Genomic DNA, 13,836 nt, shown 5'->3' with positions numbered 1-13,836 from the left:
AACATAATATAAAGATAAGAGTACACACTATATGGGTTAGTACTCAACTACGACAACATACAAGGGTCGGTCCATAATGTAAACCCGACTAAATGAGATGGCGCTATAACTATGCCAGTCTCTAGTAATCCAAAATGGCTCACACAGCCTGTCATCCCACTGGCCGCATATCACCCATAATCTCACCAACCATGCCAGTGGTGTAGATGCGGAAGCTATCACCGAGGCGGGTCATCAATGTCCCCCGTAGCACTAGTTGAGCTCGATATCTCAACAATCCTCCATCTCCATGTTGTCACTAGAGGCATCTTTGTCCTCACCAAACTCGCTGAAGGAGTATTGAATCCCCAATACTTTTCGATAGCAAATTATCTTCTATGGCTTCTTTGCGTGGAGTCTCATTCAAATCCCACTCATAGTAGCTTGCTACATTTTTCACCTTGTCTTGGTCGCTCATCATGAGCAAGCCTATCTACCCGCTTGATTGATCGGTATGCTTACACATAGGTATGGCACACCTCAAGGCATGGCCCCTTGGCTTGATCAAAGGGTGAGCGTGTGCCCTTCTTTCTTTCACTCCCCCTTCCTACGAACCTGCCATGCCGCGCAAATCCTTGTGCAGTTGTGAGCCCTTGACCAAGTTGTTAATACCCAACGTGCATGGGTTTACCCTTGGGCCATCTATACGTAGGCACAAATGCCTTTTTGGTTTGGGGTTGGCAACGCGTGCAGCTTTTAGGACGCGTGCCTTTTTGGTTTGGGGTTGGCAACGCGTGCAGCTTTTAGGACGAGAGACATTAATTCGCCCATCCTCACGTGCCAGATTTCAAAATAGTGCCCATGAATATAGATTCCATTTCAAATCATGCAGGCGTGTCGCCACACACCGCGAGCAGCATGGTGGGCCCAACCCCACTTTTTGACGTCCTCGCACTTTTTTCGATGAGCTCCCCATGCTCGGGTTTACAAAAAACGTAAACCCGGGCCTACTGCCATGTGTATGCGTAGTGCCCCACTTCCATGCGATCAATCCCCTCCAACATGTGTATGCGTAGTGCCCCACTTCCACGCGATCAATCCCCTCCAACATAGTGCCGAGGCTAGCTTATGCATACAATTTGACCTCCAACATGAGTGGTGGGATTGGATGAGTTAAAGGCATTTTTATCAACCATGAACAGTTTCTATTTGAGTGAATTTGATTTGCAATTATTTGAATATCTGAGATGGTTTTAATGAGGAAAGAAGGTTCGACTAGTTCTAGTCAAAAAAGTGTTCCTAGGACCTATGCAAAAAGCCCCCAACATTATTATAATGATATTCAAAAAAAAGTGTAATGATTGTTAGTTCAGTGAATTGAAGATCTATTTAATTGGTAGTTAAGTGAATTAAAGATCTATTTGATTTGCAACTATTTGAAATGTTTTTTTTTCACAATGTTCGTATGAAAACATAATGATATTCTAGAGATTTTTTTTTTGTAATTTAGTGAATGGGATGGGATGTAGCTCACCAAGTTCCAAGCCAAGTATTCGAACATGTTTTGCCACTTTGTAGCTAAAGATGTAATAAATAGTTATCACCATTTTGTCTCGATGTAGCTATCTCTGTGTAGCTTGGAGAGAGAGAATACTAACGCCTTCTTAGGGGAAGGAGGGGATAGGAAACTAATCTCCCAATGTTCTTCCTTATTCTCTTTGCACATCAGAGTTTATTTGGCTACTTGCATCAGTAACAACGATGCAAGATGCCCTCATGACTAGTGCCTCTTTTTTATCATTCTCGGTATGCTGCATAAGGATTCCATCCTTCAATTAAAATGCCCGGTACAAGTTACATGTCCTGGTGCTACTTGTGCCAGTAGACATTTTCAATATTCCCTTGTCTTCCACAAAAATTACATATGGTACACCATGCCTTGGTGTGTCCTTTTTGGTTCCATTTATGAGCCTCTTCTCCTGCAATCCTCCCACAAAGTCTATGGAAAGTAATCTCCTAAGTCTTCCCTCTTAATGCCCTTCAATCAAGTCCACCTCTCAAAAGACATGGATGTGAATTCTTTACCAAGGCAACTCAATTTTAATTCAAGTTGTTGCCTAGTGATATTATTGTGGGATGTACCTTCTACAATGTCATATATTATATAAAACAGAAAGCTTTTTTTTTTGGGGGGGGGGTGGGGGGGGGGGGTAGCATACACTCTATGTCACAATAGCAATAAAAGCAAGCCTCTGAACATAAGAGTGGATATATTTATCTCCTGCTATTTTGCATAAACACAACTACTAAAGATGTCTAAATATATGTCATCTATATTCAAGAAGATGAAATGTATACAGGACTAACAATATACAGAGAAACAACACATGCACCGACTTTGGAAGAACCCAGTGTACTTGAATCATCAATACATGGTAAGTCTACTTTTTTAGATTTGTAAATAATAATATATTTGAGGAGAAAATTCCACACTCAAGAAGCTCGATGTTTTGCCAAAATCAACCCCTTGAGCCTCCGTCCACACACATGCCATGATCAAACTCAACATTCATAGGAGGCTAGATCCATTTAAAATTAGTCTACACATTTTTTATTTCCAAAAAATCACTTCATTTTCATAAGACAATGTTTGGGGTGGATTCATATGCTAGAAGTCAAGCTGGTCTTGCATACTGGATCTGTATAATTTTGATTGTTTGCTTCCCCATGAGTCAGTCGGCCATTAGTTTAGTGTATATGTTTACAAAGAAGTCCCTTGATGATCCCATGGTAGATTTCCCAGAAATATACTTGTTCCACAATATGAAAAGATATCTTTAAGCTCAGGGCATCCTGTAGGATAAGGGATTGCCCGTACAAAAGGATCACGTGCAACTCGTTTAGTGTGCAATGACCCAACACAGCCATATGGATCTTCCTGAAACTGCATCTGAACACTTGCTTCACCTTTCGATGCAGCTGCTGCAGAAGATGGTGATGCAGGTGTACCCTTGTAGACAAAGCGCGAGGCAGGAAACCTCAATGCAAGTCTATGCAAGTTTGCAAACCGATTTTCTTTGAAGTCATAGCTCACAACCTGATGCAGAACCCATGAGGAAGAGATCATCAATAGAAGCATGAGGTTTCCTCAAAGATCCCACCATATCATTCACGCTCTATCATAGATATGCACAGGAACAGTAGAGACAATAGTTGTTTCAAAGGAGAAGAGGACAGGCAGTAACAAAATCCCGTCAGTTTTGAGCTTTGAAAATATAAACATTCAATTCAAGTAACCAAAACAGGAAAAAAAACACATGGAAAACTGATGAGATGCAAGTTCTTTGAAAAAATGAACCATTTTGACCACCTCGACACAAAGGTTAGCACAATTGTTCCCAAGGGAGTGATACAACTATACTATTTTTTCCTGTAACTCATCAAACTAATACAAAATATTAGCATCAAAAACATACAAAAAAAAAAGCTATGGATCACAGGCTAACCGTTATATTCCATGGATAGTTTCCAGTTAGTTCCTTGAACCTGCAGATGCTGAACAACAAATTCTCAAAACTGTCCCTTGCATGCTCTTCTGTCAAAGCCCTCCATCTAACCTCTTGTTTGGCACCTATTAAAAACAAGAATTTCCTTTCAGATAACCTTCTTTTGCAAAATTAAATAAATACGGAAAACAAGACCATGCACAGAACAGTGCTTTATGAGAATAAAAGATCCGTCTTTTTGCAAGAAACATGTACCTCATTGAACAAAGGCAATAAGCCTCTCTCTTTCACACACACATTGTAGCATTGTAGAATTGTAGCAAGCTGTTGTTTCTTGTCCCAGATCTAGTTTTTTTTTTTCCCCCGGAAAAACGATCCTTCTATTAGTTAATGAGAAAACGCCATAAGGCTACAAAGCTCACCTCGCAAGGAGGGATAAAAAACACAGTGAACACCTGAGCTCCACCCCCGTGGTTGGCCGCTCTCTGGGGGGGGGGCTACCTAGTAGTACATGTGGGAGGTGAGAAAAGCCAAACTGGAGGCCTATAGTGCCAAGTGACATCCTCGCCCCTCGCGGTGAGGAAAGGGCCAGGCTGCCACGTGCGGAGGAAAGCCTTGCGGCGCCCTCTCATGCGGTCCGAGTCGCCCTGGAGTTTCCCCCAGTGTCCTCTCAAGGTGTGAATGATGTCCACCCAGAGGGCCTGTATGCCCTCCGCCGGTGGAGTCGCCTGGCGGTCAATGGCCTCCCTGCATCGGGCTCTCCATATGTGCCAAGCCGTCATGCTGCTGATCATCTCCCATCTGTGCCCGACCCCCTCCTGAGGGGCTGCCGAAGAGAAGTCTGGCGTCGGAACCACCGCCATCGCCCTGTCAGAGACCTGGATGGTCGCACTGCCAGGGACGTCCTCTTGTCCCAGATCTAGTTGTTTAATCATGTTTTTTGTTCCCATGATTTAGCCACTTCATGGACACATTGTAACAGTTTTGGTCTCATAGACCCTTTCGTCTTCTGTAGACGTTAACAGAACTCTCTCTCTCTCTCTCTCTCTCTCTCATATCTTGCTAACCCCATCACCTTGACAAAGAGTGAGCTCACAGCCCTCCAAGGGCAGTATATGTAGAGAAGTGGCATCTACAATGTAATATTCAAATTTCCATTTCATTTACCTTTGTTACGATACCATTCCGTCAAGCCTAGATGATGTTGTGTGTTTCTAGGTTTTGCAATGGACATCATTGAAGCAAAGTGTAATTCCAACAGTCGGTGTGGAATGCTTGGTTGAGCACAATGCTAATCAATATACTTAAATACACTGAGATTTAATGGACAACAAGCACAATACAAGATGTAATTTGCTGTATTGACAAGAGACACACAACGGCCCGTCTCTCTCTCAAATAGTGTATATTAATCTTGGGAGAATCAAGTACATAGTGTCATGGGCATTTTTGACCAGATTTCCATACCAATGCATATGAATACAATATTGCAAGCAATATGGTTGTCGGTGAAGATCTTCAACTCACAATACCCTCTAAGGTGCGGATTTTCCCTACCATATGCTCTCTATTGTTCCACCCATACATGGTAGAAACAATCTAGAAGAGAGCACGTAGGACAAGAGAACACTACACAGGGTAGGTGAACATGGAGTCCTGCTCCTCCCTTCTACTACTTGCTTCCCAAAATGAGCATTAAAGCTTACCAATTGCAAGTAGAGTCGATGTCAGTGGAAGTCTTCGCGATGGAAGCATATGGAGTATTGAAATTCTTCAATTTGTTGCGATCCTTCGCAACAAAAGTCAAGTGGATGCGGGGAACCCTAGGAAAGCTTCCCCTATGGTTCAACTTAAGAAAGGAACTCTCAGGAATTTATTCAAGAACAATCCACGGGCACGGTGGCCAAAATCAATACACTCAATGAATACAAAACAAACAGATATGCCGATGTAGGATATCCAACTTCCAAGTCGATGTCAAAGTCAAGGCACAAGATCTTTGATGCCAAGCACACAACGGGGATGACCCACAAGGCCACAAGTATCTCTCACCGGGCCAGTACCAGATCCAAAATCCAAATCCAAGTCTGATAGAATGTGCAATGGAAGAAGGGAAAGTGGAAACACAGGAGAGAGAGTGAGAGAGAGGGACAGAGAGGAAACATAGGTGAGAACCTGCTCTCAATATCATCATCCAAAGGAATACATGTCCCAAGCAAGAGGGGAGAAAACCTCGTATGTGAGGGACTGCGGCAAACAATGCTAAGCAAGCAGTGAAGAATGAGGGAGACAAGCGAGCTATATATATGCCCATATGAAGGCAGCCAACTAGGGAAAAATGCCCAAGACTCCATAAAATGGGAAATAATATGGGAAAACATATGTGAGGGGTGACCAACCCCTCTAGCTAACATGGTCAGCCCTAGAGGCTAAAATAGGACACCAAACATGAAGCCAGTAAGAAGGGGATGATATCTAACCAAGTCTCGATCCAATTCCAAGTCCAATCCCAAGTCCAAATCCCAAGTCCAAGTTCCAAGATCAAGTCCCAAGTTCAAGTTCCAAGTCCAAACTCCAAATCTTGAAGCTCAAAGATGGACAGCGGCAAAGCTGGGTGGCAACAACCAAGCTAAGCTAGGCGGCAGCGACTCTCAGGCAGTGGAGGTGAGCGGCAGCCGGGCTAAGCTAGACGACGGCACCTCTGGGGCAGCTGAGTTGGGCGGCAGCCAGGCTAAACTGAGCATCAACGACGGCGAGTGGATGAAGATGAGAGTCTCCTTGCCCTCCACAAACTTAATGCCCAAAACAAGAGGACTCTAGCTTCTTTTATACTTGGGAAGAGCCTTGCTTTTTACCAAAAGCAATACTTTATGTTTTGCTTTTCTCTTTTTGCTTTAATATTTTAGTAATAATAAAATATTGCTCAACTTTTGCCAAAGTTCTTGATTTATGCTTTTCTAGCTTCAAATCCTTGATTTTTGGCCCTAGAGCTGCTTTTTTGGAAAAGCGGCCTTTAGCTTATTGGTTCGGCTCAGTCTCTCTTTTCAATGGTGACCTTGGCTCGTGGTCAACCAAGTTTGACTTTTTGCTTTTCTCTACTTTTTGACTAAAACTCGTGGTTTTTCATGAGCCAACTTCAAGATCCCTGTTCCAATGCTTTCATCCGTCTATCCATGCGCCCGAGCATAAGTTCCATCATGTGAAAAGGAGCTAGGAGGGCCAAATAGTTAAATCCCTCCCTCTTATATCGCAGTTGTCCTCAACAACTGTGGACTGCAAGTGTTCTAAGCACATCCATATGTTCCATGTATATCCATGTGTTCCAAGTACATCAAGTACATCCATATGTTTCAAATATTTCCCAATACTAGCCTTGTCCGGTGAGCTTGTGCATCTGGTCTTTCCCCATATCTGTGGTGTCATTTGCTCATCTGGCAATATCTCTATGCCTTATCTTTGACCAATGTCTTTGTTCTTGATCGTGCTTCTTCAAGGCCTGTCACATATGTTAGATATAATAAATGCATACTTACCTTTTGCAAAAACTAGACAAAAGAAGTCTCTTTCTATAAATAATTTTAAAAAAAAAACTAGACAAAAGTTAGTCAACAAACAAGTATTGTAACTATTTGACCCTCCTAGGTCTATTTCACATGATGAAATCCATGCCCGGACACCAGATAAGCGGAAGAAGACATGGGGACAAGATCCATAAGGTTTGATTAAGAAAAAGCACCATTCTTGATCAAAAAGCAAGAAGTCAAACAAGGTTGATCGAGAGCCAAGGACACCATTGGAAAGAAGAGACTGAGCCGGACCAAAAAGCTAAAAGGCGCTTTCTCAAAAAGCAGCTCTAAGGCCAAAAAGCAAGGCCTTAAAGCCAGAAAAACAAAGCACCAAAAGTTGAGTAATATTTTATTAATAAAAGTAAAAGCGCGCAGAAAGAGCAAAAAAAAGCAAAAGCATGAAGGTTTTTTTGGCAAAAAGCAAGGTCTCTTACAAGTATAAAAAGGATTGGACTTCTCTTGTAGTACCATGAACAAGATCATTAAAGATTGAAGGAGATCGTGGAGTGTGTGTGGGCATCATTATGATCATGGAGAGCTTCTTCTTCGCCATCAACACCTTCTATTGATTGTATTGATCCTGGCCAGCGCACCCGTGGATTGTTCCTGAATATATTCTTGCAAGGAGGCGGGGCCTGTTCCCCACTCAATGTGGTGTACTGTGCAAGATCCCCATTCCCTTTTCTCTCTCCCCTCTCTCTCTTTTATATTTTTTTATCTCTTGGACATGTGGTTGAGTCTGTCACTGCACGCCCCGCTGGGCTTACAAGAATGCATCATTCGCGTCTGTTGGGTACTCCAGGTCATAGTTTCCAGAAACGGCGTTTCTGGAGCACCGAAACGTGGAAACGTTTCGGAAACGTTTCCAGAAACGGAAACGGCGTTTCCAGCTTTTATTTTTTTCCAGGGTTTTAAAACCCGTGTCCGCTCTTCGCCGGCATTTTTCGCCTTCTTTCCGCCGCCTGTTTGGAGCTGCTCTAGCCATCTACCTTGCCCTCTACTCCTCTACCTCCACATCAGCCCTCTACCACGCCCTCTACCTCTCTACTTGGGGCCTCCACCTTTGCCATCTAAGCTCTACCAAGCAAGAAGGAGTCACACCTTGCTCGCAGCCTGCAGGACCAGAAAAACAGCCTCCACTTCTCGAATCTCTCCGAGTCTTCCGACCTCGAACCGCACAAGTAAGTTAAGTAACATGGCTCGGACTCCGGATCCTTTTTGGCAGCATGTGGAGCAAGTGGGGGCTTATGCAGGATCTGGTGGCTCCAGGAAATGGAGATGTAAATATTGTGGGTTGGTCAAAACGGGGAGTGTCACCCGTGTGAAGGACCATCTTGCTCATGTTCCAAACAAAGATGTAGGGCCATGCCCCTCTGTTCCTCTAGATGTTCGGAAAATCCTTGAAATGTGGAGGCAAAAGCGTTTTGCCATTCCCGAAGAGGAAGTATCTACAGCAATGGGTGGTCAAGAGCATGAAGCTGGTTCAAGTCAAGCAGCAGCAGCAAAGAGGGCCAGGATCAGATTTCTCCTCTACCTCAGTGTCGGGTGTGCATGCAAGGAGGACTCCTTTGCCAGGTGATGTATCACATTCACAAGACACCCCTCCAATAAATACTGTACAAAGGGCTAGCATCCAAGCAGGATTTCAAAAGCAAGCAATTGCAGAGGCAACTAGGGAGCTCACCCGGATGTTCATACGGTGTGCCATTCCCTTTCATGTGGCCAAGACAAATCAATGGAGGAAGACCATGAGGGCCATCAGCCGCATTGGATGCGAGTGGGATGGCCCTACATCTGAGGCTCTGCGGACACGAGAGCTAAAGCGGGAAAAATCATGCATAGAAGTGCAGCTAGAGCCCTTGAAGGAAACATGGAAAAAGTATGGCTGCACTATATTGTGTGATGGGTGGTCAGATGTACGCAGGAGAAATGTATACAATGTTTTGGTGTCATGCTGCAAAGGCACTATGTTTTTGAAAGCCATTGATGCCTCCCTCCCAGGTCTCACAGTTACAGGTGCATTTATTTGGACACATATAAGGGAGGCTATAGTGCAAGTTGGGCCTGAGAATGTTGTGCAGGTGGTGACAGATAATGGAAGTAATTGTAAGTCTATGGGCTCTATGCTAGAGGATGAATTTCCAGCCATTGTGTGGACCCCTTGTGCATCACATAGCCTCGACTTATTGATTGAGGACATAGGTCAAATACAATGGGTTGAAGCCATCTTTTGCACCGCACGAAGCATGGTGAAGTTTGTGAAGAAGAGGCCAAAAGTCTTGAGCATGTATCGGGCCTACAGCACTCTTGAGCTATTGCAGCCTGCAGCCACCAGATTTGCATACATGTTCATTGTGCTTGAGAGACTCCTCCGAGTCCGCAGAGAGTTGGTACGCACTGTCTACTCAAATGAATGGCTAGAGTGGGATGAGAGAGAGAGCCCCAAGGCAAGAGCTTTTGTGCGTGATGTCATGAGAGAGGAGTGGTGGGTAGAGGTTGAGGGGTTGATCAAAACTCTCAACCCCATCTACACAGTGTTACGCATTACAGACATGGAGGGCAGTACTCTAGGCCTTTTATACGAGTACATGGACAAGATTGGGGAGGCTCTCAACAAGCAAGACTACTTGAGAGCAGAGCAGTAAGTCTCCTCAGTCATGGCTACCCTTGCTTTACTTCTTATCTTTATTTTACTCTTGAGTCTTTACATTGGTCTCGACTCTTGACTCTTGTTTTTTGTCCTTTTTTATCTTATGGTTTGATCTCTAAAGGGTTGATGAAATCAAGGCTGTGTGGAATCGGCGATGGGATTGGTTTCACAGGCCGATTCATGCAGTAGCACATGTATTGCATCCTTTGTGGCGAGATGAGGAGCAATACGAGAACGAGGAGCTAGAAGAAGGCTTCATGACATACATGAGGAACTTGACATCTCGTAATGTGCACATGCTGAAATGTATAGAGGATGATCTCTTGGCCTTTCGCAACCAGACAGGGAGCTTTGGTCGAGAGACTGCAAAGCTTCGAGAGACTCAGCTACAGCCTGTCTCATGGTGGGAGAAGTATGGAAATTGTGCTCCCACGCTGGTAATTCACTACCCTTAACTACAGTTTACATAGTACACTGTACAATGTGCATCTTTCTTGTTTCCACTTAGTTCTAATTTCTAATTGTATGTGCATTTCAATAACAGAAACGCATCGCCATTCGAGTGCTCTCACAGGATTGCAGTTCGGGTCCATGTGAGAGGAATTGGAGCACTTGGGCCCTCTTCCATACAAAGAAGAGGAATAGGCTGAGTACCGCTCAGCTAGAGCGGTTGGTGTTTTGTCATTGCAACCTCCAGCTCCTTGAGAGGAATGCCCGACATCCGGAGCCTTCACAGGTGAATGTGGATAAGATCGACATCATGAGGGAGAGGTTCATCCCAGAGATCCCACGGAATGAGCGTGATATGTACACCTTGCTTTATGAGGAGCTGACAGTGCCGAGCCACAACACCCGCTGCACCACCCATTCTCAGAGGCAGAGGGGGGGATCCATCGCTTCCACTTCAGCAGAGGCAGAGGACCATGATCCTACCATTTCTTCATCTGAGCCTGACTCTCATGAGTCGGAGGATGACTCCTCCATGGATGATCTTGATAAGTGATTTTTGGAGCACTTAGCTCTAGGATTTTGTCATGCCAGCAGCTGCTGCCAGCCTGCCAGCCACATGGATATTTTTTGATCATGTTTTGTATTTACTATAGTCTATACGTATGGATTATGGATTATGGATGATGGATGATGGATGATGGATCTTGTTTTGTATCGACTCTTTTGAGGCTTGAGCCTACAGTTGTCATTTCTGAATTTTGATCTATCATTTGAGTCTTTGACATTGAAGTTTTGAACTTAAGCAAAGATGTATTTTTCAAGCTTTTGTAATGTTTTTATTAATTATATATGTATGTATTAAACCCTAAAACCGAAACTCCGTTTCCCCGTTTCTTCCCGAAGGCCGAAACTCCGAAACTCCGTTTCCCGCCGTGCTCCGCACCCCCGTTTCCGAAACTCGTGGAAACTATGCTCCAGGTACTAGCCAGGTAGTCTGGAGCCCAGTGGACTAATACATGCCATAAATCCAAGCATTGTCCACACATCAAAAACAGCACACAAAGTCAAAGAAATTCAAACATACATCAGTATGCAATGCACAAGTAATGATCCTCCTATTCATGGATTGTCCTATCTGGTTTCATTGGAAAGCGTGCTGAGCTATCTGGCTCTTGAGGGACACCGCTTAGACTATCGCTCAAGGCCATTTGGTCATTAAGACTACCCGAGAGTTCGCTCAAGGCCATCTGGTCACTAGGACCGCCCGAGAATTCGCTTAAGGCCATCCGGTCATTACCGTCCAATGGGTCATCTGGCATAGTTGCCTCCCATATACAGATGTCATTCTAGCATCGTTGTCGTCCAATGGGACATCTGGCATCATTGCCTCCCAAATACAAATCTCGCTCCTTGGGCTATCAGGCATCATTGCCACCCAAACTAGAGCATATCCAAATAATCATTATATAAGCAAAATAATGATCAATTCCAATCCAATATATATACAATGAAGAGGACTAGAGACACCATCCCTCCCTCCTGAATTTGTCTTGATCACAAAATGTCCATATCCATACTTCAAATACATTTGGACCAACCACTTCCTCATAAGCTCACAGTATATCTGGATAGTTCTTGAAGTACTTCTCTCGCATCCATTTCGCATTCATTTCCAAGAGGAATTTTCTGACCACTGTCTTTTCTCTTTTTCTCATAGAATGGAACACAATCTGTTCTAGCTCTTCCACCCCTGGTGGATCCTCCAAAACAAGCTTCTTTGGGGGTAACCTATATATGGTTTCAATAAACTGTCAAGAGAGGCATTATGTGTCCTCCAATGAACTGAAAGGTCCAACCGATAATATATATGGTTGTTCTTCTAGGTAACCTAAAAAGGTTCTTATACCATCATTCCCTGACTTTGGCAATCCAAAGATAAAATCCATAGAAATACTCTCCCATAGAACATTCAATAGGTGCAATAATCTTGCTTGCTTGTGTCGATCAAACTTGACCTTGTGACAAACCAAACATTTTCGAACATATAGCTTAATATCCTTTCTGCTAGGCCAATAGAAGTAGCTTCTCCAAAATTTGAGCTGTAGTCACTTTTGGCCTCAAAATCCTTTGTCTCACATAAACGGGTTTGCATCATAAGAAAACCCCTTTTTGATGACATAAAAAAAAGTCGCCAAATCTTCATTCTGCAATATGTTCCAAAACATCTTTGAAATCCTCTTTGGTAGCATACAAATCCTTCATCAAAGTGAAATCCATATGGTAACCCATAGAAACCACATGACTTAGGGGTCTCCAAGACAATGCATTTGCTACCTTGTCTTTGATGTTCATAGGCCACATCATGGCTTTCTTGGTTCAAGACTGCTCCAATGCAATCTCATCATGTTCAACCACAAAAAGGTCTAGAATAACCAACACCGATCCTTTGCTAGCATAAAGTCTCAATGCTCAAAAGGGTTCTATTTCAACTTTGGTCCACAAAGATTCCACGGCTTTCTTTGTCGAAACATGCAATGGGTTGAGCACCACCGCAAACCACTCGTCGAACTTCCTGGCATGATGTCAATCTGATGATCTTCCAATCTCTCTGGCTTCTTCTTTGCCTTTCTTTCCCTTACTTGTCTTGAGGAAACAGCATTTGAGAGAGCAGGTCTAGGAGTAGCTTCCATGTCTCTTCCATGAGAAATAGAACGAGTAGCTCTAGATCCTTCTATGATGGTGACTCCTTTGGCATGAAGATAAGCTTTGGTAGCTTCAACTCCTTCGGCTTCAATGGCTCAATCCTTGATGAAATCTTCAAACATTTGAGCCCTTCTTTGGTCATGGTCCCTCTTGGTTCTCCAAGCAAGGAATTCTTCGTCTCTGAAAAATCGTCTAAACTATTGAAAGTCATGGTACTCTTCTGATGACATGGCCAAGGTCTCATGAGTAATGGATCAGTGACTCTGGTTCCATTCTGAAGTCCTGGATCGGCCTCATAATTGTTCCCTTCACTAGGCCCTTGGTTTCCCTCATCTCTCGACATGGCTGTCACCCCAAGAAAGTTTCTTCAAGAGAAATCCTCCTCTGATACCACTACAAGCCCAACAGGGCATGCCGGGACAGATTCTACCACGTGTCCAAGAGATAAAAGATATAAAGAGAGGGGAGAAAGAAAAAGAAAGAAAGTTATATTAACGTCTACGGAAGACCCCAAGGCCCTATGAGACCAAAAGTAATACAATGGTACCATGGAAATGACGATACCCGCCTCGGCCAGAACCAATCTGATGGTGGAGTGAATGTCAAGCCCCTGTGATGGGAGCGTGTCATGTCAACAGAGAACCTCACGAATATGTCTCTGTGTGGTGGAGAGACATGATGCTCAAGGTCGAGGACATTTGGCTCGCAGAATGGATCGAGCTCTCTCGCTATGAACTCCTCTGGGGGGTGAAGCTAGAGCGTGGGTACGAGTGGTGGGCTCTGATACTGTAGTAGAGGAATTGTTGTGGCTAGCGGATTCCGATGTGGATGTAACATACGGAAGCTTCGAGGGAGATCGGTAACTTCAATGCTCAGAAAAACAACACACTTGTTGCGACGAAATTAACGAATGAAGATGTGTAGAAAAATAGAGAGAGAAATGAAATGATATATTAACGTCTCTAAGAGGCCATAATGGCCT

At 43.8% G+C, this 13,836-nt stretch overlaps 2 protein-coding genes across 2 annotated transcripts in view; one reads left to right on the top strand and one right to left on the bottom strand.

The window, feature by feature from the left end:
* Window positions 1-2,492: 2,492 nt before the first annotated feature.
* Window positions 2,493-13,836, bottom strand: part of LOC147628370 (uncharacterized protein C57A10.07) — a 39,406-nt gene continuing 28,062 nt past the window's right edge. The window contains exons 2-3 of the mRNA XM_086813454.1: window positions 3,486-3,610; window positions 2,493-3,076 (exon numbers count right to left, since the gene is read on the bottom strand). Of these exons, the coding sequence (XP_086669580.1) occupies window positions 2,741-3,076; window positions 3,486-3,610 (461 nt within the window). The 3' untranslated portion in view covers window positions 2,493-2,740. The remainder of the gene's footprint in view (window positions 3,077-3,485; window positions 3,611-13,836) is intronic.
* Window positions 8,437-10,704, top strand: LOC147628371 (uncharacterized). Its single transcript, XM_086814062.1, has 3 exons — window positions 8,437-9,692; window positions 9,823-10,138; window positions 10,246-10,704. The coding sequence occupies exons 1-3, from the start codon at window positions 8,437-8,439 to the stop codon at window positions 10,702-10,704; spliced, it is 2,031 nt and encodes a 676-aa protein (XP_086670188.1).

Source organism: Cibotium barometz, chromosome 19 (genome assembly GCF_041138505.1).
Source record: "Cibotium barometz isolate CiBa-2024 chromosome 19, ASM4113850v1, whole genome shotgun sequence".
Taxonomy (NCBI): Eukaryota; Viridiplantae; Streptophyta; class Polypodiopsida; order Cyatheales; family Cibotiaceae; genus Cibotium; species Cibotium barometz.
The sequence above is the reverse complement of the archived record's forward strand: the minus strand, read 5'-3'. Positions and strand labels throughout refer to the sequence as shown.

Bases quoted from the DNA above. Each gene is read 5' to 3' on its own strand.
- LOC147628371 (XM_086814062.1), top strand. From the start codon at position 8,437: ATGTTCGGAAAATCCTTGAAATGTGGAGGCAAAAGCGTTTTGCCATTC. The intron at 9,693-9,822 runs GTAAGTCTCCTC...TGATCTCTAAAG, and splicing joins GACTACTTGAGAGCAGAGCA to GGTTGATGAAATCAAGGCTG. The intron at 10,139-10,245 runs GTAATTCACTAC...TTTCAATAACAG, and splicing joins GAAATTGTGCTCCCACGCTG to AAACGCATCGCCATTCGAGT.